Source organism: Pelodiscus sinensis, chromosome 6 (assembly GCF_052426305.1).
Source record: "Pelodiscus sinensis isolate ZL-2025 chromosome 6, ASM5242630v1, whole genome shotgun sequence".
NCBI classification, from domain to species: Eukaryota; Metazoa; Chordata; order Testudines; family Trionychidae; genus Pelodiscus; species Pelodiscus sinensis.
The window spans coordinates 60427596-60455084 of record NC_143057.1 but is presented as its reverse complement, the minus strand read 5'-3'; the positions used below and the strand labels follow the sequence as shown (position 1 = coordinate 60455084).

Here is a 27489-nt window from a genome sequence, read left to right as displayed (position 1 = left end):
TTGATACTCGTGATAATATTAAAACTTAATTAGAAAATACTGGACATTTATATGTCTGGTATTTTCTCAATTTGTTTCCCGGACAGAAAGCTCAAATCCCGGACTGTCCAGTTCAAAACCAGACACCTGGCAACCCTAAGGGGCCCTGACCCAAAAAGGACTTGGAGAGCATGGGTGAGAGGTGAAGGCCTAGATGGAGAAGGCAGCTGAAGCCCCACCCCTTCTTCCAAGGCCATGCTCCTTCACAACCTCCCTCCCCCCATTAAGCACTGCCCAACCCCAGCTCTGGACTGGAGCTGCTGCGTGGCACAGCTCCAGCCTTCCCCAGCTGCCCAGGAGCCTGACTGCCACGGCCCCAGCCCTTCCCAGGCGCCTCGGTAGTGTAGACAATCTTGGGAAGGCAAAGCCTTCTCTTTCCTACATTACCTGCGTCGCCCATACTTGAGGGGGAAATCGCAGTGCTGCCACCCCTACTTCCGCATTCCAGCCTGCAGAGCTGGGCAGTCAGACTCCCTGATATGAAGGCAGCACAGAAGTAAGTGTGGCAAGACTGCAACCTCCCACCCTAAAATCATCTTACAGCCCTCCCCATGCAACTCCCTTTTGGGTCACAATTCCCAGTTTCAGAAATGCTAGTCTCCCCCAAGAAACCTACAAAGTATAGAATAAAAGTACAGAAAAGACCGGATTTCGTGGGACAAAGGGTGGGATCAGATTTCACAGTCTGGAACACATTTTTCATGTCTGAATTTGGTAGAAAAAGCATTAATTACAACAGAAATGTAAAAGCCTAGGAGTGTTTAGAATCCAACATCTAATACACTTAGGCTACGTCTACACTGGCCCCTTTCCCGGAAGGGGCATGTAAATTTCACTAGTCGTCGTAGGGAAATCCGCGGGGGATTTAAATATCCCCCGCGGCATTTACATAAAAATGTCCGCCGCTTTTTTCCGGCTTTTTTAAAAGCCGGAAAAGAGCGTCTAGACTGGCCCCGATCCTCCGGAAAAAGTGCCCTTTTCCGGAGGCTCTTATTCCTACTTCGAAGTAGGAATAAGAGCCTCCGGAAAAGGGCACTTTTTCCGGAGGATCGGGGCCAGTCTAGACGCTCTTTTCCGGCTTTTAAAAAAGCCGGAAAAAAGCGGCGGACATTTTTATGTAAATGCCGCGGGGGATATTTAAATCCCCCGCGGATTTCCCTACGACGACTAGTGAAATTTACATGCCCCTTCCGGAAAAGGGGCCAGTGTAGACGTAGCCTTAAGGAAAAATGAAATGACATTTAGTCTTACCTTGAGTGTTTTGTAGGCAGTGCTCATGGTTGTTACTCTGTGATTTGCATGAGATCCACCCAGTTTACAAAGATGACACACAGGCCTTCTGCAAATTTCACAGTACATATTTACTCTCTCCATTTCATGTTCTGGACACATTAAGATCTGCCAAAAAAAAGCGCAAATATTTTTCTGAAATATAGTTAACAGCTCATTAAGATACAGTTTAGCAGTAAACGAATCCCATAATCACTGGACTATAGTGCAAACTCAAGTAATGTGCATTCATCTTATTTAAAATCCATTGCTAAAAGTAAGTATTTACCAGTGACTTGTGTATAGGAGGACAGAGGTAATATGAGCAAGTGGATGGATGCAGTCCTCAACTAATGCAAACTTTTACTTCTGAATTCCAAGAACCAATTATTATCTTCTTTAGCCTTTCCACTGAAGAGGACAATCTGTTTATCCAAGTTACTGAGAATTTCAAAAGTGCCATCATTAGGCTGGAAGTATGAATGTATGGGATTCTATGGCTACAGACTGACTTGCAAAATGAAGGGATGCCCTGATGAAATTCCTTTAAACAGACCTCAAAATATGAGGATTCAATTATTAGCCACTGTTTGGAAGACAAGTCACTGTTTCCAAGGAATTTCTAGCCTTCATAGCCGAACACATTTCTACTTATCTTGTCTCATAAAAAGATTCATTGAAAGTACTAGCCCTCAAGCAAGGTGAAAATGGAAAAGACCGAGCAGATTACCTTGTCCTTCTCTCAATTAAGGAACAAACATAGTATAAACTTCTCTCAGCTACACCACCCAAGTCACCAAGTTCTATCAATTTTGGTTTAAAATTAATCAAATAGAGGACTAGGAACATTGTTCAGAGGACTAATACTTTACACATTCAAGTCATGTCCTAACAAAGCATGTGATGCAAGTGCACATTTAACCTTACATAAAAGTGCTGGCATCCCTCAATAAGAGGATCACAAAAGCACTAACATAGCTATATTGTTTGTTCTGATAGAGAAGTCTGTATAATTTGACATGATTAAGCCATCATTATCAACCAGGTAACTTGATAATGTTTCTTATAAAACATTACAAGAACAGGTCTATTTTCATTGTCGCAACTTCAAGTATGTATGCATATGGTTGTGACAATATATACCAAGAATCCCAAAATCATTGTGTCTTCCCGCTTACTTCCTCCGTCTGCAAAAGTGATATTTGGTTTAAGCCCTAAATCTTAAAAAAAAAAAAAAAACCCGCACACCACACACAACCCACAATATGTAGATAATTATACTCATCAGAATCTATAGAAAAATTCAGAAAGATGTCAAAGTCACTAGAAGTTTAAAAAAAATTAAAATGTTTATTGAAGTTAGATAAAATGACAAGGATTTTCTGAAATGATATCCTGTATTAGTTTTCCTCTAAGTAAAATTTGTTGATTAAAGTACTGAGTCTAGAGATCCAAAGGTATTTTCTAAAAATTGACATTCTAAATAAAAATATTTGTTGTCAGCAAAATGCTTCTGGGAAAAAGATGTCTTTAAAAGGAGAGAATGAAAGCCTGAGTCTGTGTATCTCAAACAAACACCAAGTCTTTACAAGTCTCTACACATTTTTATTGTTGGATTTTCTGTCAGATTACAGGATGCTTTTTTCATATAAATTAATCTTAAATAGAATATTTTTAAATCACATCAATTAACCCTACAATATTAAAATAGGATTATTAATAATTTCAGGGTTTCCATCTGCCCTGAACTTGGATCAGTCTGCTTCTTTCTGCTTTTATAGATTAAGTAATTAACAAAATAGAATCCAGAACTATCTTGAGTAGTCTGGATAGTTAAGAGAGAATTAACAGCATAAATGTGTTTCAAAATTACACAAAACTTCTGCAGAACTGTAACTCAGTTTCCTTGCTTAGCCTTGATTTTCTAGAATCTAGAACCATTAATCAATTGTGACAAGATTTTAACCTTAGAATCCTGCTTAAGTTTAAACACATTTTAAAGAGCTTCTACTAGAAAATATGTAGCTGTCTGTTTGTATATAGCTTCCAGACAACTTCCATAAAAACAAATCCACATCTGTAAATCTATTTACCTCTCTGCTTCCAGAAGTACTTTGTTTTCTCTACGTCACTTACTTAACACAAACATATTTGGCCCAAATTAGACATGCCTTTCAACCTAAGTGAACCAAATTAAAAAAAGAAAAGCAGGCCTCAAAAGCAGGTTAATATCTTAAGAAAGTATACCCAAGATAGTCTAGTGATGCTAACAGAAGAGTTTCATAACTCAAGCAATATTTGTGGTATTTCTGGGTCCTAACAACCATCTTCATAGGTTATTAAGACTGACCAATTGTCTTATATTGAAAGGACAACTCTTGTAGCCAGTGGCATCATATGGTGACATTTATACCATAGTTTAGGTTTTAAAGTTCAACATGGACACCAGGCCTGGCCAAAGAGTTTACAGGGCCCAAGGCAGCATGTCGTGGTTAGCTGCACCATGTGGCCAGGCGACTCCCAGCCAGGGCAGCGAGTGAGCAGTCGGGTGGGTAGACACCGAGCAGTGCAGGGCCCAAGGCAGCCACTTTGCTCGCCTTGCCCTGAGTCCGGGCCTGATGGACCCCACACATTCCACACACCTAGTACTGAATTGTGCCAGAGACTCAACATTCTGTTACTGACCGGTAGGAGTGCGGGGGGGGACGGGGACGGGGGGAGGAGAGAGAGAGACAGAGAGAGAGAGAGAGAAATATTGTTATATAAATGGTGCATTCAAAGGGAATACAAATAGAACTATTGCCACAAAACTTTAGTTATTGTACTATTTCTAGAAAACACCCAGTGCAATTATTTTTAAATGTTATTTAAAGTGACTAAAAAGTCTAAAATCATTTACACCTTGTTTTTAAAAAGCGCCATATCTTCATCTGATGGGAACCATAGCAAACATTTAATTGTATTAAATGGTTCACTTCCAACCTGTGCATTTGTCAACACCTACCTCTTTGGCATCAGATTAATAATTGTAATGCAAACTTGTACAATTCATTTAATAAATGATAGTAATGGAAACCAGGTGGTTACTTCTTATGGGCAGTATTTGCTCTGCATTCTCAGATCAGATGCAAGAGACAAAAAAATCTGCAAGGTATACCAGATTAAAAACCACTTACCTTGGGCCTGAAGTTAGTGGTTGGTCCTACATACTCATGTTGGGCTTTTAGAGTTCCCCAAGGATGATGTATTTTGAAGCATTCATTGCAATAGCTTGCACTGCAGTCCATGCAACTCTTTGTAGATTCTTGAGGTGGAGGTTTACAGAGATCACACATAATAGCTGTGGCTGCCCTGGCTGCCTGTCTGTATCTTTCCACAATAGTTTCCAAGGTGAAATTTCGAAATAAGCCATTGATGCCTCGTTCTCCCAGATCTACATCATGCCGACAGCCAGGACAAGGAAAAATGGTCGTCCTAGGAGTCAGTGAATTGCGTTTCCAGCCTGTATAGATGGCAAGATCTAGTTTAGTCAGGATATAATGGGAAGAAAGATTAGGACAGGAAAGCAGGAAACACAGCACCTAATGTAAGAATCCACAAGCCTAAATTCTGAAGAAATCTTGAGTCACTTTAGTACGTCATCCAGAATGGCACAGTATGAACTCAGATAAAGTCCGTCAAGCCACAGAAGACAATATATTTTCCCTTTCAAGGCATGGCCCTGATTGGATACAGTAGGCATAGTAAGTCAAGTTATAATTCCAAATGAAAATGGGGTGAAAATATTCAACAATTCTGACTAGAGCGCTGCAATGTGGCAATTCTGTTTCTTGCTATAGTAAAATATGCCAATAGCGGTATACTCATGCCTTTTCCTTCCAAGTAGGCACTATATAGGTCTATCATTCTAAGAGACCATACCAGTTAAATTCAGTGATTAATCTTGCCAAAACTGTGAATGAAAAGGAAAATGACCTAACTGGTCTGTCCTCATTCCTGGTAGCAAGTCAAATATGGCACAAATGCACTCCAGATATTTAAACTCCTCTTACTTTATATGGGAATGAAAAATATATTCTATTAAGCTTGACAAATTTACATGGCAATTAAATGAGTGTAAAAACCTGAAACCCAATCACTAACAGACCAAGAGCTACGAGAATAAATCTAAATCTAGCTTTGGATACCTCAGCATTAGAGTCTCCAATATTTTCTGGAATCCATATTTGAGTTAAAGTGACTGGTGTCCAAATTCAGATGTGGGATTTTTTAATATAATGATCTAAATGGAGATTGAGATTAAAATAGCATTGTTCCCAGATATACACAGTTGAATTTGAGCTTTTACAAATGTGTTATGGTTGCAACATATATAGTTAGTCTGTCTTAAGCAGAGACAAAACAGGACAAGCTGGGCATTTAGAATACCGTACTAGGAAATTCTAGCCAAATCACTCAATCATAGCATGCACTGTCCGATCTGGTTTTTCCCAAACAAATGTTTAAAAATGTTATATTTTGAACCAAAGATGTCAGAACCACCTTCATGAAAGGAAGGCTACTTCCAGTAAGGTTAAGTGAGATGGTAGTTTCAAGTCCAAGAGGAGGAAAAGCTAAAAGGAATGCGTATTGGCAAGAAGTAATAACAGCGTTCTATCCTATTATGATGGAACTTTCAATACAGACAATTAGTTGGATATTTTCAGGGCCTTAGTCACCAGACAAGAGAAACCCCAGCACCAAGATGAGGTTTTCTGGTTTTTTAGCAGGTTTAATATAGTTTCACCTAGCCTGTATTAAAGTTTGCCTGGGCAGAAAGGAATTTTGCTTTACTTTTAATTGGGGAATATAGAGCATTATGGTGACACTACATAAAAACCAAGAAATCTCCTGCTTCTTCCCTTGATAGTCATTTGATCTTCCATTGATCTTCCATTGTTCAAAGTTGGGGGTAAGTGGCTAGCTTCACCACACACCTTGAGTATTAAGATTTCATTACATGCTAAGATATCTAGTGATGCTGATCTCTGGCTTTCCCTACTATACTAACCAATTCCAAATTTTCTTCATAACCTCTTGCATTCTGCAACCTCTCTGTAAAAATATCCCCACTAGGAACTAACTCCCTTTTAGAACTCTTACTTTAGCATAAAAACTATTTTTCAAAACATGCTCTGCATGATGACAGCTGTGTGCACACTTCAGGAACTGAAAGGCCCAGCCATAGAGTGAGCAACCGTGCACAAGCTGATATCGAGCTCCAATTCAGAAGTTCCTGTATTTTTATCTAGAGAGCCTACAGAAAGATGGCCAGCTCAGATTTATGAATAGATACAATTAAACTGATTAGTGTAGTTAATGCAAATGCAGATTTCTGGCTAAAAAGGAGTCCAAAGTCTTCTGGTACTTACTTGAAGTGAATTTAATAACCCAAGATGGATGCTCTGGAATACCTGTAATTTGGCATAGATGAGCAACACACACATGAAATGTATGAAAACAGTACTGAATTAAAAGCCTTATTTAAATGTATGCCCAGCATATATGTACACAAGTTTAAGTATACCTTCAACAGACACTTCAGAAAGTACTTATAAAGGCCTAAGAAGAAGAATTATTTCACATTCAAACCATGCAGTGAAGAGTAATGAGTAAAAATAAGGTAATACTTACATTCACTAATAAAGCAAATCAATTATGAAAAATAATGGTAGCTTATGCAAACACAGCACACGAGCAGTTTAACATGCCAGTTAAATGAGCAATGAAAAAGCAAAACAACAGATGGAAAAAAAATATGATGCTGTGGCCAAGTTTAAAAACAGTACAAACCAATCCACTAGCATGCTTTTGAAGTCTGGACCAAGTGACACACAGAGGTATGGTTAGAATTTGTTTAACCAAAAGATGAGTTAACTGCCAACCAATTGTGACTTTTCATTCTGTCACTTAATGCACAAAATCAGACCATGGTAATGACTACATGCTTTATACATATACTGGTGACACCATGCCTACAATACCCCATCCAGTGGCTAGGAAATCCAAAAAGATCTTTAAAAGAGGTTCCATGCCTTTCTGTTAAATTCACTTCAATCATTTGTTTTTTTCTTAAACTCATGATTACTTCATGGGGATTTAAAGCCCTCTCAACAGGGGAACAAGTGCTTTTACTAGTTAAAGCTATTTTAGCTATATGGAAAATAAGCCTTGTGGCTACCAATGTAAATTACAAGGCTACTCTCCATATTTTATTAAAGTCTATATAGTGTTAAAAAGTAGGATTCTGATCACTGTATTCCATCTTTGAAACAACATAAGATGAATAACCAGGCACATAAATATATTATAGGTAATGAAATGGGTTCTGTTCCCCTTCCACCTTCATTTCAGAAAAGCAAAAGCTATGTTTTGCAGATATATGAAAGATAGAATATGCCTAGAATAATTTCATTAAAAAAAAATAAAAAACCTTCAACTTCTATGGTTATCTAATCACTTGTAAAGTAACACAGACTGTTCTGTAACGTCTTTTGCATGTTACAAATCCAGATTCTACCAATCAGTCCTATACACACTAATAATCATAGACCATTAAGATTATTTTCCACCTCTAAATGTTTAGAATATTTTGAATCCAAAACTCTGTGGTACTAATAGTCTTGCTTGTAAGTAAACTATATCCTACCAATTCTCAGATTGAGTTTAACTTCTACAAATGCTCTAATTCCATTAAAAAGATAAAAATGTGGTTCTCGTGGCAAGAAGTTTAAACCCCAATCCTGCCAACACTTAAGTACATTAATAAACACGAGTAGTAAGTCAAGACATGAAAATCACACACATTTTATCTACATCTTTTTTAAATAATGTTTTCTTCTAAGAGAGTATACTAGATCAACATTTACAATGTGGAATAGCATTATCTGTAGCAGATAACCAGAAAAGGGATAATACATCTTTAAAATATAAATTGATTCTGTTTTTCAAATAAAACATGATATCACCAGTATTCTGTGATCATGGTGGATATGAAAATTGAATTTGTGGAGAGATTTAAAATTTTAAAAGGATATTTTAAAGGTCAACTGGATTCAACTAAACACTTAAATGAATTCACATTTCCACCTTATGCCTATAGTTAGAACTTTTTCTAATACCCTTACAAAAATGCTACAAATTGACTCTAATTTCACTCATATTAGGTACAGCATAAATTTACAACCTTTTTGTTATAATCTTAAGTGTTGCTTGTAGCTGACATATAGCAATGTGATTTTTGACAGTGTTTTTTTAAGACTACTTATCTATCTGTAAAAAACAGAGGACGATTTCTATTCTGCTAAATCTTACATTATTTGAGTAAAATATTTAGAAATGTATAGAATGACTTATGAAACTTATTTTTCCTTCAGTTTTTTTTAGATTTGCACATTTTTAATGAGAAATTTGGATTCACAATTTTCTGAAATTCATTCACTTTTTCCTCTTTCAACAGTACATACCCAGTTTAATTTCTTATCAAATGTCTATTATAATTTGCAAGAATGACAAATTAGTTTTCCATGTTTGTTTACTTTGTACATTTAACTGTATTTAGATACGTGTGTTTCAATGTTTCCTGTTTGTGTGGGTCACCCACCAAACAAAAACAGATTATTTATCAAGACAGGAAAATGCAATTGTAAAACTACAAGAATTGGCAGAGAGATTTAAGGAGCAGGTTTATTTAGCACCTGAAACTATATGCTTTTTGTAAGTTGGCTATTCTTGGAATTATGTTCCAGCATGCAGAACATTTATAAAATAATTGTTAGATGCTTTTGCATATACAGAAACAAAAGCAGAGCTTGCTGAGGAAACATCTATAAACTTAAATTCCTATATTAAGAATATGCTGCTACAAACAGCATTCTACTAGGAATGGATGTAAAGGGGTAACTGGTTAACCAATTACTCGGTAAGCACTGCCTTACCACAGGGGTGGGTAAGAGGCTGCCAATGGACCAAATCCAGCCCTCCAAGCCACTGGATCCGGTCCATGGCTGCCTCACTGGGACCTTTTAAGTGCACAGCAGTGGCAGTCATGCAGCACATGTGGCTGCTCTATTCTGGGAGTGAGGCTTTGTGCCCTGTCCTGCCCTTCAGCAAAATCTCTCAGCTCCCATTGGCCAGTTTCTGACCAATAACAGCTGAGATATTTTGCTGGCAGCCAATAAAGCCTTCCCCCCACCCTACCCTCTTTCACTCTGCCTGGAGCAGAGCCACCTAGAGCAGCTTGCAACTGCAGCCTTCAGGTTCCTGCAGGGCTACTGACTGAATAAGCACCTCCCAGCCAGAGCCAGTCTCTGGCACGCGCGCGCGCGCGCACACACACACACACACACACCCCCACCCACCCACCCCCAACTACCTGCCCAAGGCCACCTCCCAAACTCTCTGAACCCCCTTCACCCAGGTCACAACTTCCTCTCAGACCCTGCACCTCCTTCCCCAGGCCAGAATCCTCTCCTGCTCCCATACACCCTCCCTGATCCTGCACCTCACTCGTCCCAAATCATCACCACCCAAGCCCTCTGCATCCCCTTCACCCAAGTCACAACTCCCTCCCAAACCCTGCACCCCCTCCTAGAGCCCCTCCCTCAGGCCAGAATCCTCTCCTGAACCCATACTCCCTCCTAGACTCTGCACCCCGAGCCTCGCCCCAGATCACAACCCCCTCCCTTCACCCAAACGCTGTCTCAGACTCCAGCTGCTCTGCCCCCGGCTTCCCCAAGACTGCCGCTGCTGGAACTGACCAGCGGTGGACTTGGGGAAGCCGGGGGCAGAGCAGCTCCAATTGTCCGGCTGGCCAGAGCACTTCCGGGTTCCAGTTGGTGCTGGACTATCGGGAGTGCCAGAGCATTGGATGCCGAACTGGAGTTTTACTGTATTTTAAATAGGATTTTACATCCCTACAATTTACAATTATCACATAAATGTAGTACATTTGAACCCCTTTAATATGGCAACCCTAGGAAATAGAGTATGCTAAGATTAAAGAATTAGCCAGCTCAGGGAGGCCGCTGCGAGGTCTGAGTGTGAGGGGATGTGTTATAGGACACTTACCAGGCATCCTGATCCTGGGGGCATATGTGGCCTGCGCCCCATGCTGCTCCCAGGCACCACTCACAGCAGGGAAAAACTGCAGGGGAAGCTGTTTCTGTGCTGCCGTTCCCCCAGCTAAGGGTCAGGGGAAGTGGCAGTGTGCAGAGGATTGGTACCAGGGGCGTTCCCGGAATAGGGATGCCAGGAGCATGGAGGGTTCAGGTGTATCAAAGAGTGTATCAACAAGTCAATTTTCATAATTATTAAATACTTGTCCCAGGCATGCTGAAACATTAACAAGTATCTGTATATCACAATAAAAGCTATTTCACCACTTCCAAGCGTCAATTCCACTTGACAGTTTGGAAGTAACAAGAATAATCATCTAAGTCAGGGCTACTCAACATGCAGCCTGTAGGCCACATGCAGCCCGTAGGCCACATGCAGCCTGTTTGTTTGTGGCCCATGGTGTGGTTTGGGTTTATGCGGGGTCAATATGCAACCCAAAACAAAAAAGTAGTCAATATAATGGTCTTCTGTTGATATAGGTTTTAGTAGTAAAATTCCTGGACTGTCATTGCTCATTAAAAGTGCTGTCATAGGAATGAAAATCAGGTAAATATTGCATTGTATTAATAATCAGCAGAACTGACTTAAATGGGCCCTGCCTGTTGTGTAGTCTTGCCTTAATCTTTGTATTCATGCCCATCAGTGTGAAAGAAGCTATTCTCGTACAGGCAGTCCCCGGGCTTCCTGTAGTCAGCCGCTGGTCAGTTTCAGCAGCAGCTGAATCTGGACGCCAGTTCCGACTTACGTACAAATTCAGCTTAAGAACAAACCTACAGTCCCTATCTTGTACGTAACCCGGGGACTGCCTGTATATATTTGCATGTATATGCAACCACACTTAAGTTGTGGCCCTCAGTATGTGCTGTGAGTAACGTGGCCCCTTGGGACTTCCAAAGTTGAGTAGCCCTGATCTAAGTATCTAAAAAGGTAACCAAAGCCCTTCTAACAACAAAAAACAGATACACAACCTCTCCACCCCCCAAAAAAGAGACACCAACATTTTGACATCTCTTATTTTCCTCATGCTCGGATTAATTTCCTGGATCCCAAAACTATATCAGATGACAGCTTCCTTTTTAGTTATGCATTGCTACCCATCCAGGCTTTACCCAGACAGTCCAATTTTGGGCCTCTGTAGCCAGGTGCCATTTAACGTTGCCACTTGCCAGGTGCCAATTTTCAACCAGAAAGTCCAGTCAAAAAGGGGCCCTGTCTGTGTCCTATCAAACATATTGACTGGACACTAGAAGTCCAGTTACTACTGGAGCAGGGGCAGTCATGGGGTCATTAACCCACCCCAGCTCCCATTCATCTAGGGCTACTTTCTACATGCAGGCATGCTCCTTGTCAGGCTGCAGCAGTTCCCATCACAGCCTCAGAGCAGGAGGTGGCTAGCTGGGTGGGACAATCCAGTGAGCAACAGAGATGGGGTGCCTTGGAGGGAAAAGACAGAGCAGGAGGCTGAGCCTTGGGGGTCAGGTTACCAGCCATTTAAAATAAGTGTGGGAACCTTAGGCCCGTGGGCCAGACGTGTCCCTGGCTTCCCTAGATCTGGACCCTGAGGCTCAGAATTCCCCCCAGCATTGGGAAGCCCATGCTGGTGCTCCAGTCTCTCTGCTGCCCCACCAAGGGGCTGGAACACACAAAAATCTACTAGCCTGGACCCTGCCTAGGCTATGGTGTACGAGGGGAATGTGGGGGGGAGTGCCTTTTTCCTCAGAGGCAACCCCAGTAGGGTTGGGGGTTTTTTGTTCATTTTCGCTTCTCACATCTGTGCAGCCCTGGCAGATTTTTCTGTAGGTCAGAGCCCCCCCCCCGCCGCCCCCCCCAAGCCAAAAAAGGTTCCTCACCCTGATTTTAGAAGGTAGCAACCAAGCATTTAAGATACCTTAAAAAGCATTCAGTTATTCACTCTTCTTTATGGTTAACTAAAATTCATATTGCAATTATTTTCCCTTTAAAGAATGGATAACTAACCATAGAGTACATAGAGGGTCAATGCATTAACTACAATCTAATCTACAGGTGATTGGTTATGTAGCCTCTAGAGAAATAATTATTTAGGAAAACAAAATTTCTTTTTCTGTCTATTGCTTAAGAATAATCCCAACAAAAAAAATTTGTATGTTTAGTCCAGTTGACCTTTAGATCAATTGCAGAGCAGAATGAAAAGTTTCTCAGTTAGAAATCTTCCATAACTTTGGTCAAGTCCACAAAAGTTTAGCAGCTGGACAGGATTTTTAGAAGAACTATATGCTAATCAATAATATTCAAATTAAGATCTAAATACTATGCTATCTACAGCCATAGAAGAAGTGAAGCATTTCTACCTCTCCACCCAAAAGACCTCCGCTGTGTGGCTGTGAACAATGAACAAAAAGCTGATTTTAGAAATGAAAGAATAGATTCGCCATTTGTTTACAAAAGATAAAGCACCAACTGTTTTCTTCTCCACTGCAAATAAAGTATTGTATCACTGAAATGAAAAATTGTTTAGTTTCCTAATACACTATACAGTTCTAATGCATGAAGGGGGGGGAGGGAGTCAAGCTCTCCCCTTTTATCGTATTCCAGAATAATTCACCATTTACATAGCTTAGTAGAACCAAACATTGTATATAATTTTTCTAGTATAATGGCATTATACTTAAATATTTGCTAGCAAAATTTTCATTATAAAGCTCCTCTATTTTCATTAAATAGATTCTATAAAATGAAGACCAGGATATTTAAGTTAACATTTGTACACAGTTTAAATTAGAGGATAAAACATTTACCAATTTCAGACATTTTTGGTATTATAACAAACTGCATTTGTGAAAAGTGGGCTGTGCAGATAATAGCTCCATAATGGAGACCAATTTGCTCTTGGTATTTAAAGGCCAAGAAAGCACATAATTTCTGCTACTTATTAATTCATGACTAAGGCTGCAAGCTTGTCATGAAAGTCAGATTCCATGACTTTCCAGGACTTCTGCAGTGGCCAGTGCAGTCTCAAGTTACTGCATCCTGCTTCCCAAGCCGTTTGGGTGTAGGAGGGGGCTCAGGGCTGAGGGTTAGGGTGAGGGCTTTAGGAGTCCTCTGGTTCTCCCCTAAAAGAGCAACATGTCCCACCCTCTGCTTTTAGGCAAAAGCATAGCCAGGCAGCTCCAAATACTGCTTTCACCTGCAGGCTCCACCTCACAGCTCCCTTTGGCCATGGTTGTCCCCTCCCCTTCCTCTCTAAGCATCCTCAGCAACTCCAGATTCCCCTCCTCTCCAAGTTTTAGTCAGGCTTATATAGTACAAGTCATGAACAGGTCACAAGCCATGATTTTTGTGTTTACTGCCCATAACATCTGTCCCTGGTTTATTAAAAATACACGATTAAAACATAGCCTTAATTAATAATATACAAGTAATCAAGTTCTGTCAACAGACATTTATGTTTATTTTTGAGCATTTGGGGGTTTATTGATTTAAATGTTCACTGTTGTAAGAAATTATGGGGAGTCAGATAATTATTTAATGACAATAGATGCGGAAAATCAAACACATTAATATTTAAAGTTTTAACACAACACAATCAACATTGTATGTCAAAATATACAAGAGTTTGACAAAATGATTAGTAAATTCAGGCAGATTTGACTTACTTTGCCTATATGTAAATTTTGATAAATTTGGATGAAAATGTTCTCTCGGTGGTGTATATATGCATGGTGAAATTTGTTGGTTGGCTAATAAACCTTCATATAGTTTATAAAGGACTAGCTACAAGTGTTGTCCTTGGTGTATGTGAGCTAAGGCACAACTGACTGGAGTAACTGACTGGGTGCTTTGGGACTAGGAGTAACTTGCAAATTTCTGTGATTCTTGGCCTTAAGGGCCACCTATCCCAGAAATACACACACACAGCTGAATGACAAGACAGACCCCAGGGGAACCTTTAACTCTGTGTAAGGCTGCTAACGTGCCTGAAGAGTTTGCACATAGTACATAGTTGAGGAAATCTCTTTAGAATTAATAACCAATTTAGGGTTTGTACCCTATTTTTTCCAAGTTTGCCAGCACTCATGCGCTTAGGCCACCCTTGGGAGCATCCCAAAGTCAATGGGAGTTTTGCTCAGAATACATGAATTCGTACAAAATACTAAATACTCTGGAAAAAGAAATGAGGCCCATGACATCTCAAAATTGGTAACCCTACTTCACTTGTCACTTTTTACCATTTTGTCAAAACTGTAATCTCTGTAATTCAGGTCTTTCATATGTAGAATAGGTATGAAATTGCCACTTTCCCTTGAGTGTTGTAAAGATTACATATTTTTAAATAACCAAGATGTTTGTAAAGAACTAAGATACTATGATGAGAGTACACCACAGAAAAGCTCCAGAAGAAATTAATAATTATGAGTTTAGAGCAGAGTTTGGATGGCATATGGCAAATTGTCCATGAGTTATTCACTCAGTGAGCACCAGGGGTACCTAGATAAGGTGAGTGGGGTGGGAGTCAGGTTCGCACTTCCAGAAGGAGCAAGGTCTCAGGTGGAATGGGCGAGGCTGGGACAGCCAGCTCTCATCGTTGCCCAGAGCTGCCGCGCTGGTTCCCCCACCCCCCAGTAGACCCTGAAATCCACTCAGAATATGAAGCCTTGCCGTGCTCCAGCAGCAATTTAAAGGGCCTGGAGATCTGGCTGCTGTTATTCCTGTATTAGCAGTGCCCTTTTGAACCACCACTCCCCAACGTAACTGCCCCCTTATCGTCAGTAAGCCTAGGGAAAATTGTTCATTCTGTGCACTGAATGAGGTAGGCATCTTATGGTTAAGATAACATACCATCATGTAATTACAGATAGAATCATAGTGAACATGCAAAAGGGGGACCGATTAAGGTTCTATAACCAACACTTAGTTCTGTCATTTCTTAGCTTCCACATACTTGACTTTGCAAACCCAGAGTCCTTTTGGCAAGTTTGCTTTAGATATAATAGTAACAAAGTGTGAAAATGCTAGAATCAGAAGTGCAGGATAATGTCTCACTGAACACAATTTACAACAAATCTACAGTGAACATGCAGTGCTAGTAAAGAGGTATTACAATTCACATGTCCCTGCAAAAAGTACCACCAAAGAACTGCTGTGAGGTTAAGCATGTTGGACACTTCCTGGGCGACAGCAAGCCAAAATGCAAAACTTCGAAGATAAATGTAGGATTTTATTTTTAAATTAGCCAATTCAGGTGTTCAACATATTGATCAAAGTCCATCCTTTTGAGGGGAGAGGGACAGGAAAAAAGAGCCAAAGAGGTGTAACTAGCCATAGTTATCTTAATGTAGTTCTTTAAAAGATTATGGTGATGTAAATTTTTGCTTTTAAGGCATGAAAAACAAGAAATTAACATTGCTAAAACCTGAGATGCAAGTATTAAGAGTTGTCTATGCATGAAAGTTATTCAACAATAAAGTACAGTATGGCATGAATTTAAAGGGAATCCACTCTGGAAATGGATTAAGCTAATTCAAGGCACCTTTATTCCAAAATAAGAGTGTGCACGTTCAGAGTTATTTCAGAGCTATAGGGTATGTCTACACTACCACCCTAGTTTGAACTAGGGTGGTAATGTAGTCAACCGGAGTTGCAAATGAAGCCCGGGATTTGAATACGAGGAGTACAGGTAGTTCGGAATAGGAAGCCTAGTCCGAACTACCTAGTTCATGCCGCGTGTAGCCGCGGGCACAGAGTCCGAACTAGCGGACATTTAAAAATGGCGGCGCCCGGCAACATGCAAATGAAGCCCGGGAAATTCAAATCCCAGGCTTCATTTGCAACTCCAGTTGACTACATTACCACCCTAGTTCGAACTAAGGTGGTAGTGTAGACATACCCATAGCTATTTTAGTATACCTTCAAATGTAGCCAAGCCTTGAGATTTTTCTTTCCTATTACATAACATAAATTTACAGAAATAAGGTGTATTTCTTTCACTTAATATTCATAGATGTTAACTGACTAATAAGGGTAAGTTAAGTGTCTTCAAGATAAATTCAGTCATGAAATAACAGTTAAAGAATCCAAAAATTAAGCATTCCATGATACTTTACACAGAGAACTCTGGTTCAATCTTCTTGCAAAGTTGTTTGCCTGAGGAGTTCCGATAACACATATGCATAGTAATTTATTAATATACCGTAGTAAAATGCTTGACGCAAAACAGCTATGTATTTTAGAAAGGCTGCATCAAAGACTTCAAAGGGGGAAAAAAAGCCTCCAGACTGAGCAACCTAAAGCCTGGAGATCTGTATCTTTAGAAAATGTCACGTCTTTTGTTTGAATTGAAGATTATGTCACAAACAAATTTTTTGACTAGGGCAACTTAATATCAGGAAGAATAAGAGTTATGAACTAATTTACAGGGTACTGTATTTAAAAATAATAAAATATAAAAGAGTTTTTTTTAATGTCCACTAAAGTAAATCAACTTTACAACAGAACATCCCATTTCTGCTATAAACACTAAAACATTCTTAAGTTACTCCTGTGACAACATTCAGCACTTAAAAGCATCAAGCTTTCATCTTTACTAATCAAATCAGAGTACATATAAAATGATGGTACATACCTGATCTACTAACCCTGTCAATTCGATCCAAACTAGGAGAATGTATTCGAATACGAGGGCTACTTTGACAGGAGGATTCGGACCCTAGATCAGTGAAAGAGTCTTCAAGTGTGAAGAAGAGAATTTCTTTTAAACATTTGTGACAGATACTGTGCTGACAAGGGAGGATCAGTGGATGGGTAAATAACTCCTTGCATGCTGGGCAGATGAGCTCTCGTTCAATATTCTTAATTGTAACCTTGAAAAGAAGAGGTGGGGGGAGGGGAATAAGACACGATCAGAAACTGAGCCAATAAGACTCTCATATGCAAACATTCAAAACTGCATTTAAATCTTGCATCAGAAAAAAAAAGTGACAAAAAATAAAAGCACAAGAAAGCTAGACTTGCATCTCAGGTCCTCTTGAGAAGTCAAAAACATAAAACAAAGCAATTTTTAGATTAATCATAAAGTTCCTTTCTTTTGGCTCCATAGTTCACTTTCTAAAAAAGGGCCCAAAATCATAAAACCAGGTTCCCTTTCTACATTCCTAAAACCACAGATTAGATTCAAGACTTTAAATTGTAATTTCTGTCACCACAAGTACTATGTTTTATTATGCAAAGGGAGTGCAAACAGTAAATAATACATAAAGCAAAAGTGAAACTGTCTAAAATCAAAATCTTATTTCTACTTCTCCTTCCTTGCACAATAATCTGCATTAGAGTTGTACATGACTCTTTAAAAGTAATAATCCTGAAAACATAATATAAATTTGTGTAAGGCTTTTTTTTAAAAAAAATATCAAAGCCATGTATTTTGCTTTTACTATCTGAAAGTATGGCTTTACCAGAAATAACTATAATCAATTGCATTTTTCCATTTATTTCAGTATATTTAGTTACAAAAACTTCTTCCATGAGAGATTCGAGTTCTCAATAAGCACCTCTGGAAAAAAAAAAAAAAAAACACTATTCCTCCCGCATCCGCTTAAGTTTGCTATTGTCTAGCGTGCACTCAGTTTGGTTTCTCCTTCTTCCTCACCACGAATACAAGAAAGCACATTGTTCCTAAGGCGGCGGGAGGGAAGATCCCTGTCCCAATTACAGGCCAGTCAAAGTAAATTACAGCCTGGTTGAATGAATTGGGAGACGCGCTCTGCAGCGCCCTAGGGGCAGTGCTTTGTGAGCTGGGTGGGGTGCGAGGGCGCTTGGCTGCTAAAGACGCAGTGAGCAATGGGAAACCTTTTTAGTTACCCCAAGGGCTGCTCCTGCCCACCACCTCCCCCCTCCCCCGCGGGGTTTCTGGAGGGGATCGCGCCGCTGGCAGCCGGGGGCGCGGCAGGGCAGCTGGGCAGGGGCCGCAGCCTGACAGCTCCTGCTCGGGCAGCGCCCGGACGGGAAGCGCAGCAGCATGAGTCTGCAGAACGCAGGGAGCGCGCTGCCGCCGGGGGCCGGGGCCACAGGGCAGAGCCGCCCGGGGGGCTGAGCCGCGCTCAAGGCAGGAAGTTTGGGGCTGGCCGGGGGACCCACCCACGCGCCCCGCACTCACTGCGGGCTCCAGCCGATCGCCCTCCATCCCGGCGCCGCCTGGCGCTCCTGCGGCGGGGGCGGGAGCGGCGGCGGCTGCAGGCTCCCAGCGCAGCTGGCCGGGCGGGGCGGGCCTGGCAACGCGACCAGCGCACAATGAGGGGCGGGGCGGCACCTGGCACCTTTGTGAGCCGGGAGCAGGAAGCGCGAGGGGCCGCGGGGCGGGCTGGCCCGGGGGCGGGGCCGGGGCTGGCGCTGTCCAGCAGCGACCGGCCCCGGGACACCGCCCAGCGAGGCAGGCGGAGAGCGGAGAATCGCTGCTTCACCCCCGCGTAACCCCTCCACCCCCACGCACAGCCCGGGGCGGACTCGCCCTGCTGGCCCCTGCCACTCAGCCCTGGGCCCGGGCGGGAGAGAGACTGATCAGGCGTTGGCAGGGTGAGAAAGTTGCACCAGTTTCAACTTAAAATGGTTTGTAACCCAATGTAGATAAACTCCCGATGCGAAGGCTCCTTCGGGGGTAGGCTTGATGTAAACAAAGTCCCACTAGACTGAAGCAAAACGTAAGACGGCAAATGATCGTCTCATCTGAAGAAGTAGGTTTTATCCACACAAAAGCTCACGCTACTTACATTCTTGTTGTTCTCTTAGGTATCACAGGACTACTCATTTTTTAAATTACATGGCAACCCCTTCTGAGACTAAGTAAGAACTGTCACCCACCCCAATCTTACACTGCAGGGTAACTCTACTGGTTGGCCCTGGCGAATCAGACCAGCTGCCTGGTGTAGACAAGGCATCAGTCATAGCAAACACAAAATTCTGCAATAATAAAAAGGGGGGTGTCCAAATGTTGAGCAAAAAAAGCACCCTCCCCCCACAAAAAAATCATGGCACCTTTAAATCTCACACTCCCCATCTCCACCATGTCCCCACCATCTGTTGCCATGTCTCCTCCCCTTGCTCCATCAGCTCCCCTGGTGCCTGCTCCCCCCCCAGCCTCTCACCCTCCTCTGCTGTCCTGACTCCTGCCCTTCTCATTGCCCTCAGCCCTCCTGAGACCTGCCCCCCTCCACCAGCCCTTCTCTCCCCCCCACCCATGCCCACTCCTCCAGTAGCCCCACTCTGATCATGTGAGCTACCCCCCCTCCTAACACCTCACACTACACACCTGCCCTGCCTCTCTCCTCTGGTGCTGGTCCCTCCCCTGCAGGTGTCTGTCCTTCTGTTTCACCCCAGAATCCCCTGGCACCTGCACCTTCCCTTACCCCGGCACCCTCCTGGTGCCTCCCCCTTCCCTCACTGCTCCTGCCCCCTTTGCCCCTGATGCCCACTCCCTCACCACCATCTGCCCCCGTTGTCCTCATGCCCCTGTGCCCTCACACGATTTGTTCTATCCCCGCCTTCCTCATGCCCACCTCTTCTTTCAAGCCTTCTCCTAGCACTTCCCCCTCCAGCCCCAATGCCCTTACCCTCTCCTCTCCCAGCACCACCCTGTTCCCTCCCGCCCACGGATACTTCCCCTCCTGCTCTTTTCCTCATTGTCTCTACTTGGCCCCCTGGCATTTGTCTCTCCTCCACCCTGTCCCTTGGTGCCTTCCCCTTTCTTCTCCTGACCTGCCCCTCTCCCCTCAGCAGAAGCCCTTTCCTCTCCCACCCCTTCCCCCTATTTTTACCCACACCCCCACCTTCTGCCTCCCAATTTGAGTCTGTGATCAGGCCCGGCCCCAGCTGCTTCCGTGACCCCAGACCATGTGCTAGGCCTGGAGCTGAGCTGCGTGGTTTTAAAATTTAAAGTCCCGGGCTGTGACATCACGGCACACCAGACGTCTCCTCTCTCAGCTGTTGCGCGGGAGTTTGAACATGCTACACATGCACTCGCTGAGATATCTTGCGAACCTGGCGTCTCCCCTCTCATCTGCTGCACGGAGGGGGTGTGCGAGATGATCGGAGGGCGTGCATGCTGCCATGCAACAGCTGAGAGGGGAGACATTGGTTCGCAAGACATCTGAGGGAGCACATGCGCGGTGTGTTCCAGCATCTCCACTCTCAGCTGTTGCGCAGCGGCATGCACTCCTTCTGACAGTCTCATGCACCCTCTGGGGTGTGTGCACCCCAGTTTGGAGACCACTGTTTTAAAACACCGGCACAGGCGCACATAAGTGCCCCAGCGGGCGCCATGGCACCCATGGGCACCACGTTGGGGACCCCTGCTCTAGGGCTAGGGTGCAACAAAACAAGTTAAGTAGATAGAATTGAAGCTTTGTCACCAATGGAGACAAAGAATATTTCCTCTCCAAAAAAATGGCACACACTACTCTGAGAGAAGAAAGAAACAGGTACTTCCAAAAGTAATTAAGAAAGACTGCCTAGAATGAAACTGAGAATTCTATCCACAAAGGCATCACTGTTCTGGATCAATGTATGCCCTTGCTGGGAACTAATCACAGTGATGTCTATAGACACAAAATTCTCTGATTAATCCTACTGGCATTGATGCAGAAGCACCATCTTGCTCCTCTCCGGGTAGCTAAGGAATAACTAGCCATAAAGGAACAATTATTTTGTGAAGCAGGATGGGCTTCTGTAGTTAGTGCCATGGTGTCCAACCAGTTGTAAAGCAATAGCCACTATAGGGCACATCTACACTACAGGACAAAGTCAAATTAAGAAACACAACTTCAGGTATGTTAATTGAGTAGCTGAAGTCAAAGTAGCTTAACTCGACTTTTGGCACCGTCTGCATTGCAGGAAGAACACTCTTCCTTCAAAATCCCTTACTCCCCATGAAAGCAGGGTTACCAGCATCATCCGGAGTGCCCTCTCATTTTAAATTAGCTGTCTTAACTAGATCACTAATTCGAACCCTGGAAAATCGACAGCGGCAGCTTCAATCTTCCTCTGTAGTGTAGACGTATCCAAAGTGACTACTGCTATAGTGAACTGGCCACATTATTCTGAAAATGTAAATAATTTTGTGAGCCAACGAGCCACTCTACTGGCCAAATAGCCACATGTGATTAGCGGCTAACATGTTGGACACTATGGGTTAGTGGAAGTACATCACAGACTCAGTACTGAGTCTGAGTACTTAACTGAGAAAATAGCACAGCAAGAACTCAGAAGTTTGTGGAAAGAAAGCACCAGAGGTCATGTTAGAGTCATCTGAAATAGACCTCCAAGGGTACCTGTTCTCAACTGGTATCTTGGGAGTGGGACTGGAATTCAAGATTTTCCAAAAAAAGGGAAGAGGGTCAAACAAAAAGGGAGTGAAATGAAGGAAATGGGGGGAGACAGACAACAAATGCATTACATTTTGTCCAAAACTAGAAAAGGTCAGGAATTCCCACCTGATGCCTCCTCTGCTACTAATTCCCTCTGTGGAAATGCGAAAAGCCCCTAATTGCTGTGTTTTAGGCCTTCCATATGCTAGAAAAGTTTATCAGTTTAAATGAAATTAATTTATTTTTACACTGAGCTACTTAAACCAGTGCTGAACTTTAAAGTAGAAAGACATTTAATCCAATTTGACGCTTACTTGTATTAATTTAGCTTAAATCAGTAGTTTAATTAACATAAGGTAGGATTAAACCTGGTCTATGTGCACCTTCATTATGGATTTGCACCAGTTTAACTAGACTGATTTAAAAAAATAAACTAGGTCACTGGTATAGACAAAATCCTAATTCTTATCTTGATAAGTGGATAAGATTATCTGCCTCATAGGCTGTGCCCATGATAGACTGTTTTGAGAAGTTTCCCAGCACTGGTGCATTAGGATAATTTGGGGGGGACCCCACACAGGGTGCGCTCTGTGCCAGTTCATCGTACTTTAGAACAGGCCTGGAAAACAATGGTAAAGAACCCCATGTCCTGTTTTTGTCACCTGTGGGAGACTCTCCCTCTCCACTGAAAAGAAAATTATTGCAAACAAGATTTCTGGGCATTTAAAATATAAGTATTCAAATTGCTGTGCAAACAGTAAGGTGCTCTGAATGTTTAAAGTGTACTGGGTGTTTTCCAATCACAAAAAAAAAAATAAGTAAGAGTCTTTGTCTCAAAGAGCATCAAATGTATGGGTATGTATCAGAAATAAATATGAAGAGTAATTTTAGAAAAGCGGAGAAGAACAGGTTAGGACTTCTCTTTAATGATAGCTGGATGGATAAATAGTTGAAAAAGCCAGAGGTTTTTGAGCATCTGTATTACCTTCTTCCCCTTTTCCAGCAAGCTTCCATTTAGAAATATGCAGAATACATCCTCTCCACCCATATCCAGGACAAAAAAACCACCACCAACAAAAAACCCTATATAACATGGATTAGCGTCTTTAGATATTGGGGGAGGGGCAGAAACAATACCATCTGTGGACATGGAGAAGTAAGCTTGTGGAAAAAACCCACATTATCTAAGAAGTTCAAAGTTAAGACATACAATGTCCTTAATTCACACAATGAGAGGAGGTTTTTAGTTAATTAAACAGATTGAGTTGTGGCCTGAATTTCAATGTTAAAAGGCTATCAAGTTTAAGCCTTACATTTGACCTACTTGTTATACACACACACACACACACACACACACACACACACACACACACACACACACACACACACACACACACACACACACACACACACACACACACACACACACACACACACACACACACGTCAGTTTAAAAGAATGTAATCAAGATAATCTGGTATTTTTTTCCCAAAATTCTTTGATGATGTTACTAATGCCACCACGGAGGATTCATTAATACAAAACAAAAAACAAACAAAAAAATACACCACACCAGAGAGAGAGAGAGAGAGAGAGAGAGAGAGACTAATTTTCTTTTCATAATTAATTTACCTTTTTCCTTTACTGAGCTTGAGTAGTGAAATTTGACTGGCAAATTGCATTTACTGGAAATGGCAAACACAGCAGTACTGTTTTTGCATTTGCAGCACTGCAAAGGAATGTTTACGCTTAAAACAAAAACATTTTTTTAAAAGTTAAGTCAACAGTTGCAAACATTTTCTTTCAAGTTTGCTTTGTAAACCACCTTCTTAATAAAATCCAGAAATATTATTGTTAAGGCTACTGGAACTGACAGGGTCACTAATTTTTATGTGCTTTTTAGTTGCCCCAAACTCATGCACAGCTCTGTAGAAATAACCTATTGAACAGACGAGGGTGGAAAAACAGGTTAGTGAGGAAATATTTTATTGTCAAGATTCCAAGTGGGTAATAAACCATGAATTAAGACTTCATTTGGAAGTTTATGAATAACTGCTTTATCCTTTTAATTTCAGAATGCCTTGACTCTATGGGCATGTTCCATCAGAACTTTGAAATAATTAAAGCATCACCCACTTTTGTCTACATTAGCAGAGTACAACAAACATGACTGAATTGGTGCTGAACACAGTTCAACTGCAGCCAAGAACAAAACCCTTTTCTGCAGTGCCACCATCTCTGAAATAGTAACAAATAGGGTTTAGCCTTGGTAACGCTTGTCTTTACAACATGGTCCACACCAGCTGGCAAGGGGTACATATGAACACCTGTTGCCAACAACAATTAGTTTTGCTAGTGTACATAAGGCTAAACCTCTCACTGCCCAATTGCATTGTAGAGCCAATAGTTGTTATTGTCAGCATTTTGTGAGTGATTGTTTGTCCAATCCTCTAATAGATCATTAAGGTATTAACTGGTTTGTGTGCTGGTTTACTTTGGCTTCAGGGCCCTTGGAAAGTAGGGTTTTAAATAGCTGGGCCTATATCACTGTATGGATGAAAGGTCCCAGAGGCCTGGGCTCCAACTAGTAGATCTGGGAAGAAGCACATGTTCTCTCTTAGGAGGGGAGGGCCTAATCTCCCTGAACACCTAATTTACTACCTTTTTTACATCCCCTAGCTCCAGCACTACTGCATTCTCAGGATAGTTTTCCCTGCACCATGTTTGTTCATATTGCTGTATCATTGGAAGGAAGCAATCCAGCCGGGGGGGAGGGGAGCAAAGCCTCTATGAAGGGCCCTCCAGCGGCAGCACAGGCTCCCCGCTGTGTGGGAAAGGAGGAGCAGGGCTGAGCTCCTGCCACGTGCCAGTGAAAGTCAGCTTGAGTGCCACTTCTGGCACATGTGCCGGGGGTGCCGACCACTGGTCTATTTATACATACGTCCTTAATGTGACGTTGGCTGTGTAACTAGCTTCCCATAATAACTCAAAGTTTAACCATTACAATTTCTTTTATTTTTTTCACGCTTCAAAATAAAGCCATTGTGCCTGGAAAGCCTATGGATGGTATTCTTAATTTTGAAGTGATTAATATCTGTATAATCTAGTTTCCAAGTGTACTTTAAGAACTCCACAATGAATAGAGGCACCCAAGGACGACAGGTGCTGTACTTAAGTTTTTATTTAGCATTTGTCAGAGGCTAACACACCAGTCCAAAGTTCAGAGGGCTTGCATAACAGATGTGTTTTGTAATTTGGATTGGTTGTTTCTAAACAAAATCCTAGATATCATCTCCCCACTCAGTCCTTCCAGAATGTGGCTACCAAAGTCATTTCTTTTGCTCCTTACTTTGACCTTGTCACTCATTATCCAGGAGTTACTTCATTGCCTCTCACAACACTGTACATGAGAGACAAGAACTTCATCCTTGTTGCTAAGCCCCTACATTGGGCAGCTCCTGCCTACAATTGGAACCTTTCTTCCAGATCTTTCTCCTCCAGGGCATTAATGAAGTCACCTTTGATATGTGATAGAAATGTAGCCGTGTTAGTCTGGGGTAGCTGAAGCAAAATGCAGGACAATGTAGCACTTTAAAGACTAACAAGATGGTTTATTAGACTAACGAGATGTTTATTAGATGATGAGCTTTTGTGGGCCAGACCCACTTCCTCAGATCAAATAGTCACAACCATATATACCAAAGGATACAATTAAAAAAAATGAACACATATGAATATGAGTTACCCATTACCAAGATAGCTTCCCCAATTATCACCTCTAATACCATTAACTCACAAACATCCCACTCTCCCAACCTCTAATATCATCAATTCACAGACACTTACCTTCCTTCCTTCCCCCCCCCCCCACACATCCCCCTCCTGTTCTGAAATGTGATTTGTCCTTTTCATATGTGTTCATTTTTTTAAATTGTATCCTTTGGTATATATGGTTGTGACTATTTTCTTCCACTATTTGATCTGAGGAAGTGGGTCTGGCCCACGAAAGCTCATCATCTAATAAACCATCTTGTTAGTCTTTAAAGTGCTACATTGTCCTGCATTTTGCTTTACCTTTGATATGCACTTTGATTCCCTTCAAAGTTGTTTCCATGCTGTGCCTACCATAGAGCATGCCCCCAGCCCATTTGCCAAGCCACCTCACTGTCCAGTCAAGGCTGTGGTGGCTATGGCTAATGCGATTGTCTATCCTCTATCTTAAAACATTAACCACTATCAAAATGTTTCAAGTGTTACAGTTATAGAATCATTCTGGTCTCTCTCTCCAGAACCCCACTTTATTTGAAGAGTATGCAAACTGAAGTCATCATGATACAACAGTGAGGGTCATAAACAAGTTGAGAACTTGTTTTTATGAAGCACTGCAAAATTTAAATAAATGTAAAGGCAACAGTGGATTTTTAATTAATACATGCAGCCAGCCACTAAGACCATCAGTTTCATTCTTTACCCACAATAGCCACGTTCCCAAATACAAAGTGGGAAAATGTTGAGATCTATAGAATCAGAGGTTTGGGCGACATTTAAAACTTAGATAAATATAACTACAATTTTCAGAGATGTGAAAAATCCACATGACTGAGCGGTGTAGCTATGCCAATGTACACACTGGTGCAGGCTCAGCTAGACCAACGGAAAAATGGTTTCAATGTTTGAAGAAATGGTGTTCCTACAGCAATAGAAAAAACCCACCTTTTCATCACGAAAGACCTAGTTTTCATCTACACTAGGAAGGTATACTGACAGTTATGGCACTGTATTATAGCCATGGCCAAACAAGGCTTTAATTTCTATGCCTCTCTCATGGTACTTAAGCCATTTATAGGCTCTAACAGTCCTGGGGGCTGGCCATTCAATCTCCACTGCAGGAGCAGAGAGGTGCTACAGGTCTTGATCCTTAGCTGGCCTTACAAACACTGCTGAGCTGGTTTATAAACTTCTTCAGCTGGACTGCACAGGTTGAAGGTTACATTCTCAGCAGGGGCAGATACAGTGCCATGGAACCTGCACAATTGCCAAGATGTTATGATCCCCCTCAATTATGGGACAGATAACAATGATGGGTATATCAGTACTTTTCCTTTCCCCACTACCTTCTCCCTTTGTCACATTATGTCCTTAGCTCATGTTAGCTCTTCAGAACAGGACAGAATCCATCTATGAAGTGTCTAGTATACTACTGAGTGCTGTTTACAAATAATTTAGCTTCTACTAATATAAAGCACCCATCCTCACATTCAGGAAACCAACCCAAACACTCACCTATTGATAGCAAGAACATCTGAAATAATATTTTATATTTGTGTGTGTGTTATACTCACCCACCATAAACAATAACAACTCCTGTTCAAGTGAGTCATTATGTTTACATGGTATTTTGGAGTGAGCATCCCAGCCTTAGTCAAACAAACTTGGATTAGTAGGGCTCTCACAGCACTAAAAATAGCTGTATGAAACACACAGAAGTTACTGTGATTCTGTCCCAAGCTTAGACTACACGGCTGCTAATAAACCCTACCATGCTTCCTCTTTTCAGTTCCTCACACAGTTATGGCTCTATACATTGGTACAAAATCCATACCCTCTCCTGAAATTAAGCAAAAACTGTACCATAAGATAGTTATCAATACACTCACTATTCAGGAATGTATCAGACAGGGATAGGGAGGC

General features: G+C 41.8%; 1 protein-coding gene across 4 annotated transcripts in view; it reads right to left on the bottom strand.

The window, feature by feature from the left end:
* The window catches only part of TRIM36 (tripartite motif containing 36), a 46244-nt gene that overhangs the window by 12730 nt on the left and 6025 nt on the right, over positions 1 to 27489 (bottom strand). For 2 of the 4 annotated variants that reach the window (XM_075931991.2, XM_089779293.1), the window contains exons 1-4: positions 18596 to 18746; positions 17066 to 17303; positions 4485 to 4810; positions 1291 to 1437 (exon numbers count right to left, since the gene is read on the bottom strand). In XM_075931991.2, coding sequence (XP_075788106.1) covers positions 1291 to 1437; positions 4485 to 4810; positions 17066 to 17303; positions 18596 to 18622 — 738 coding nt within the window. In that variant the 5' untranslated portion in view covers positions 18623 to 18746. Of the gene's footprint in view, positions 1 to 1290; positions 1438 to 4484; positions 4811 to 17065; positions 17304 to 18595; positions 18747 to 27489 lie in introns of those variants that run through there. The other 2 variants (XM_006134474.5, XM_025190383.3) reach the window with 1 other exon arrangement.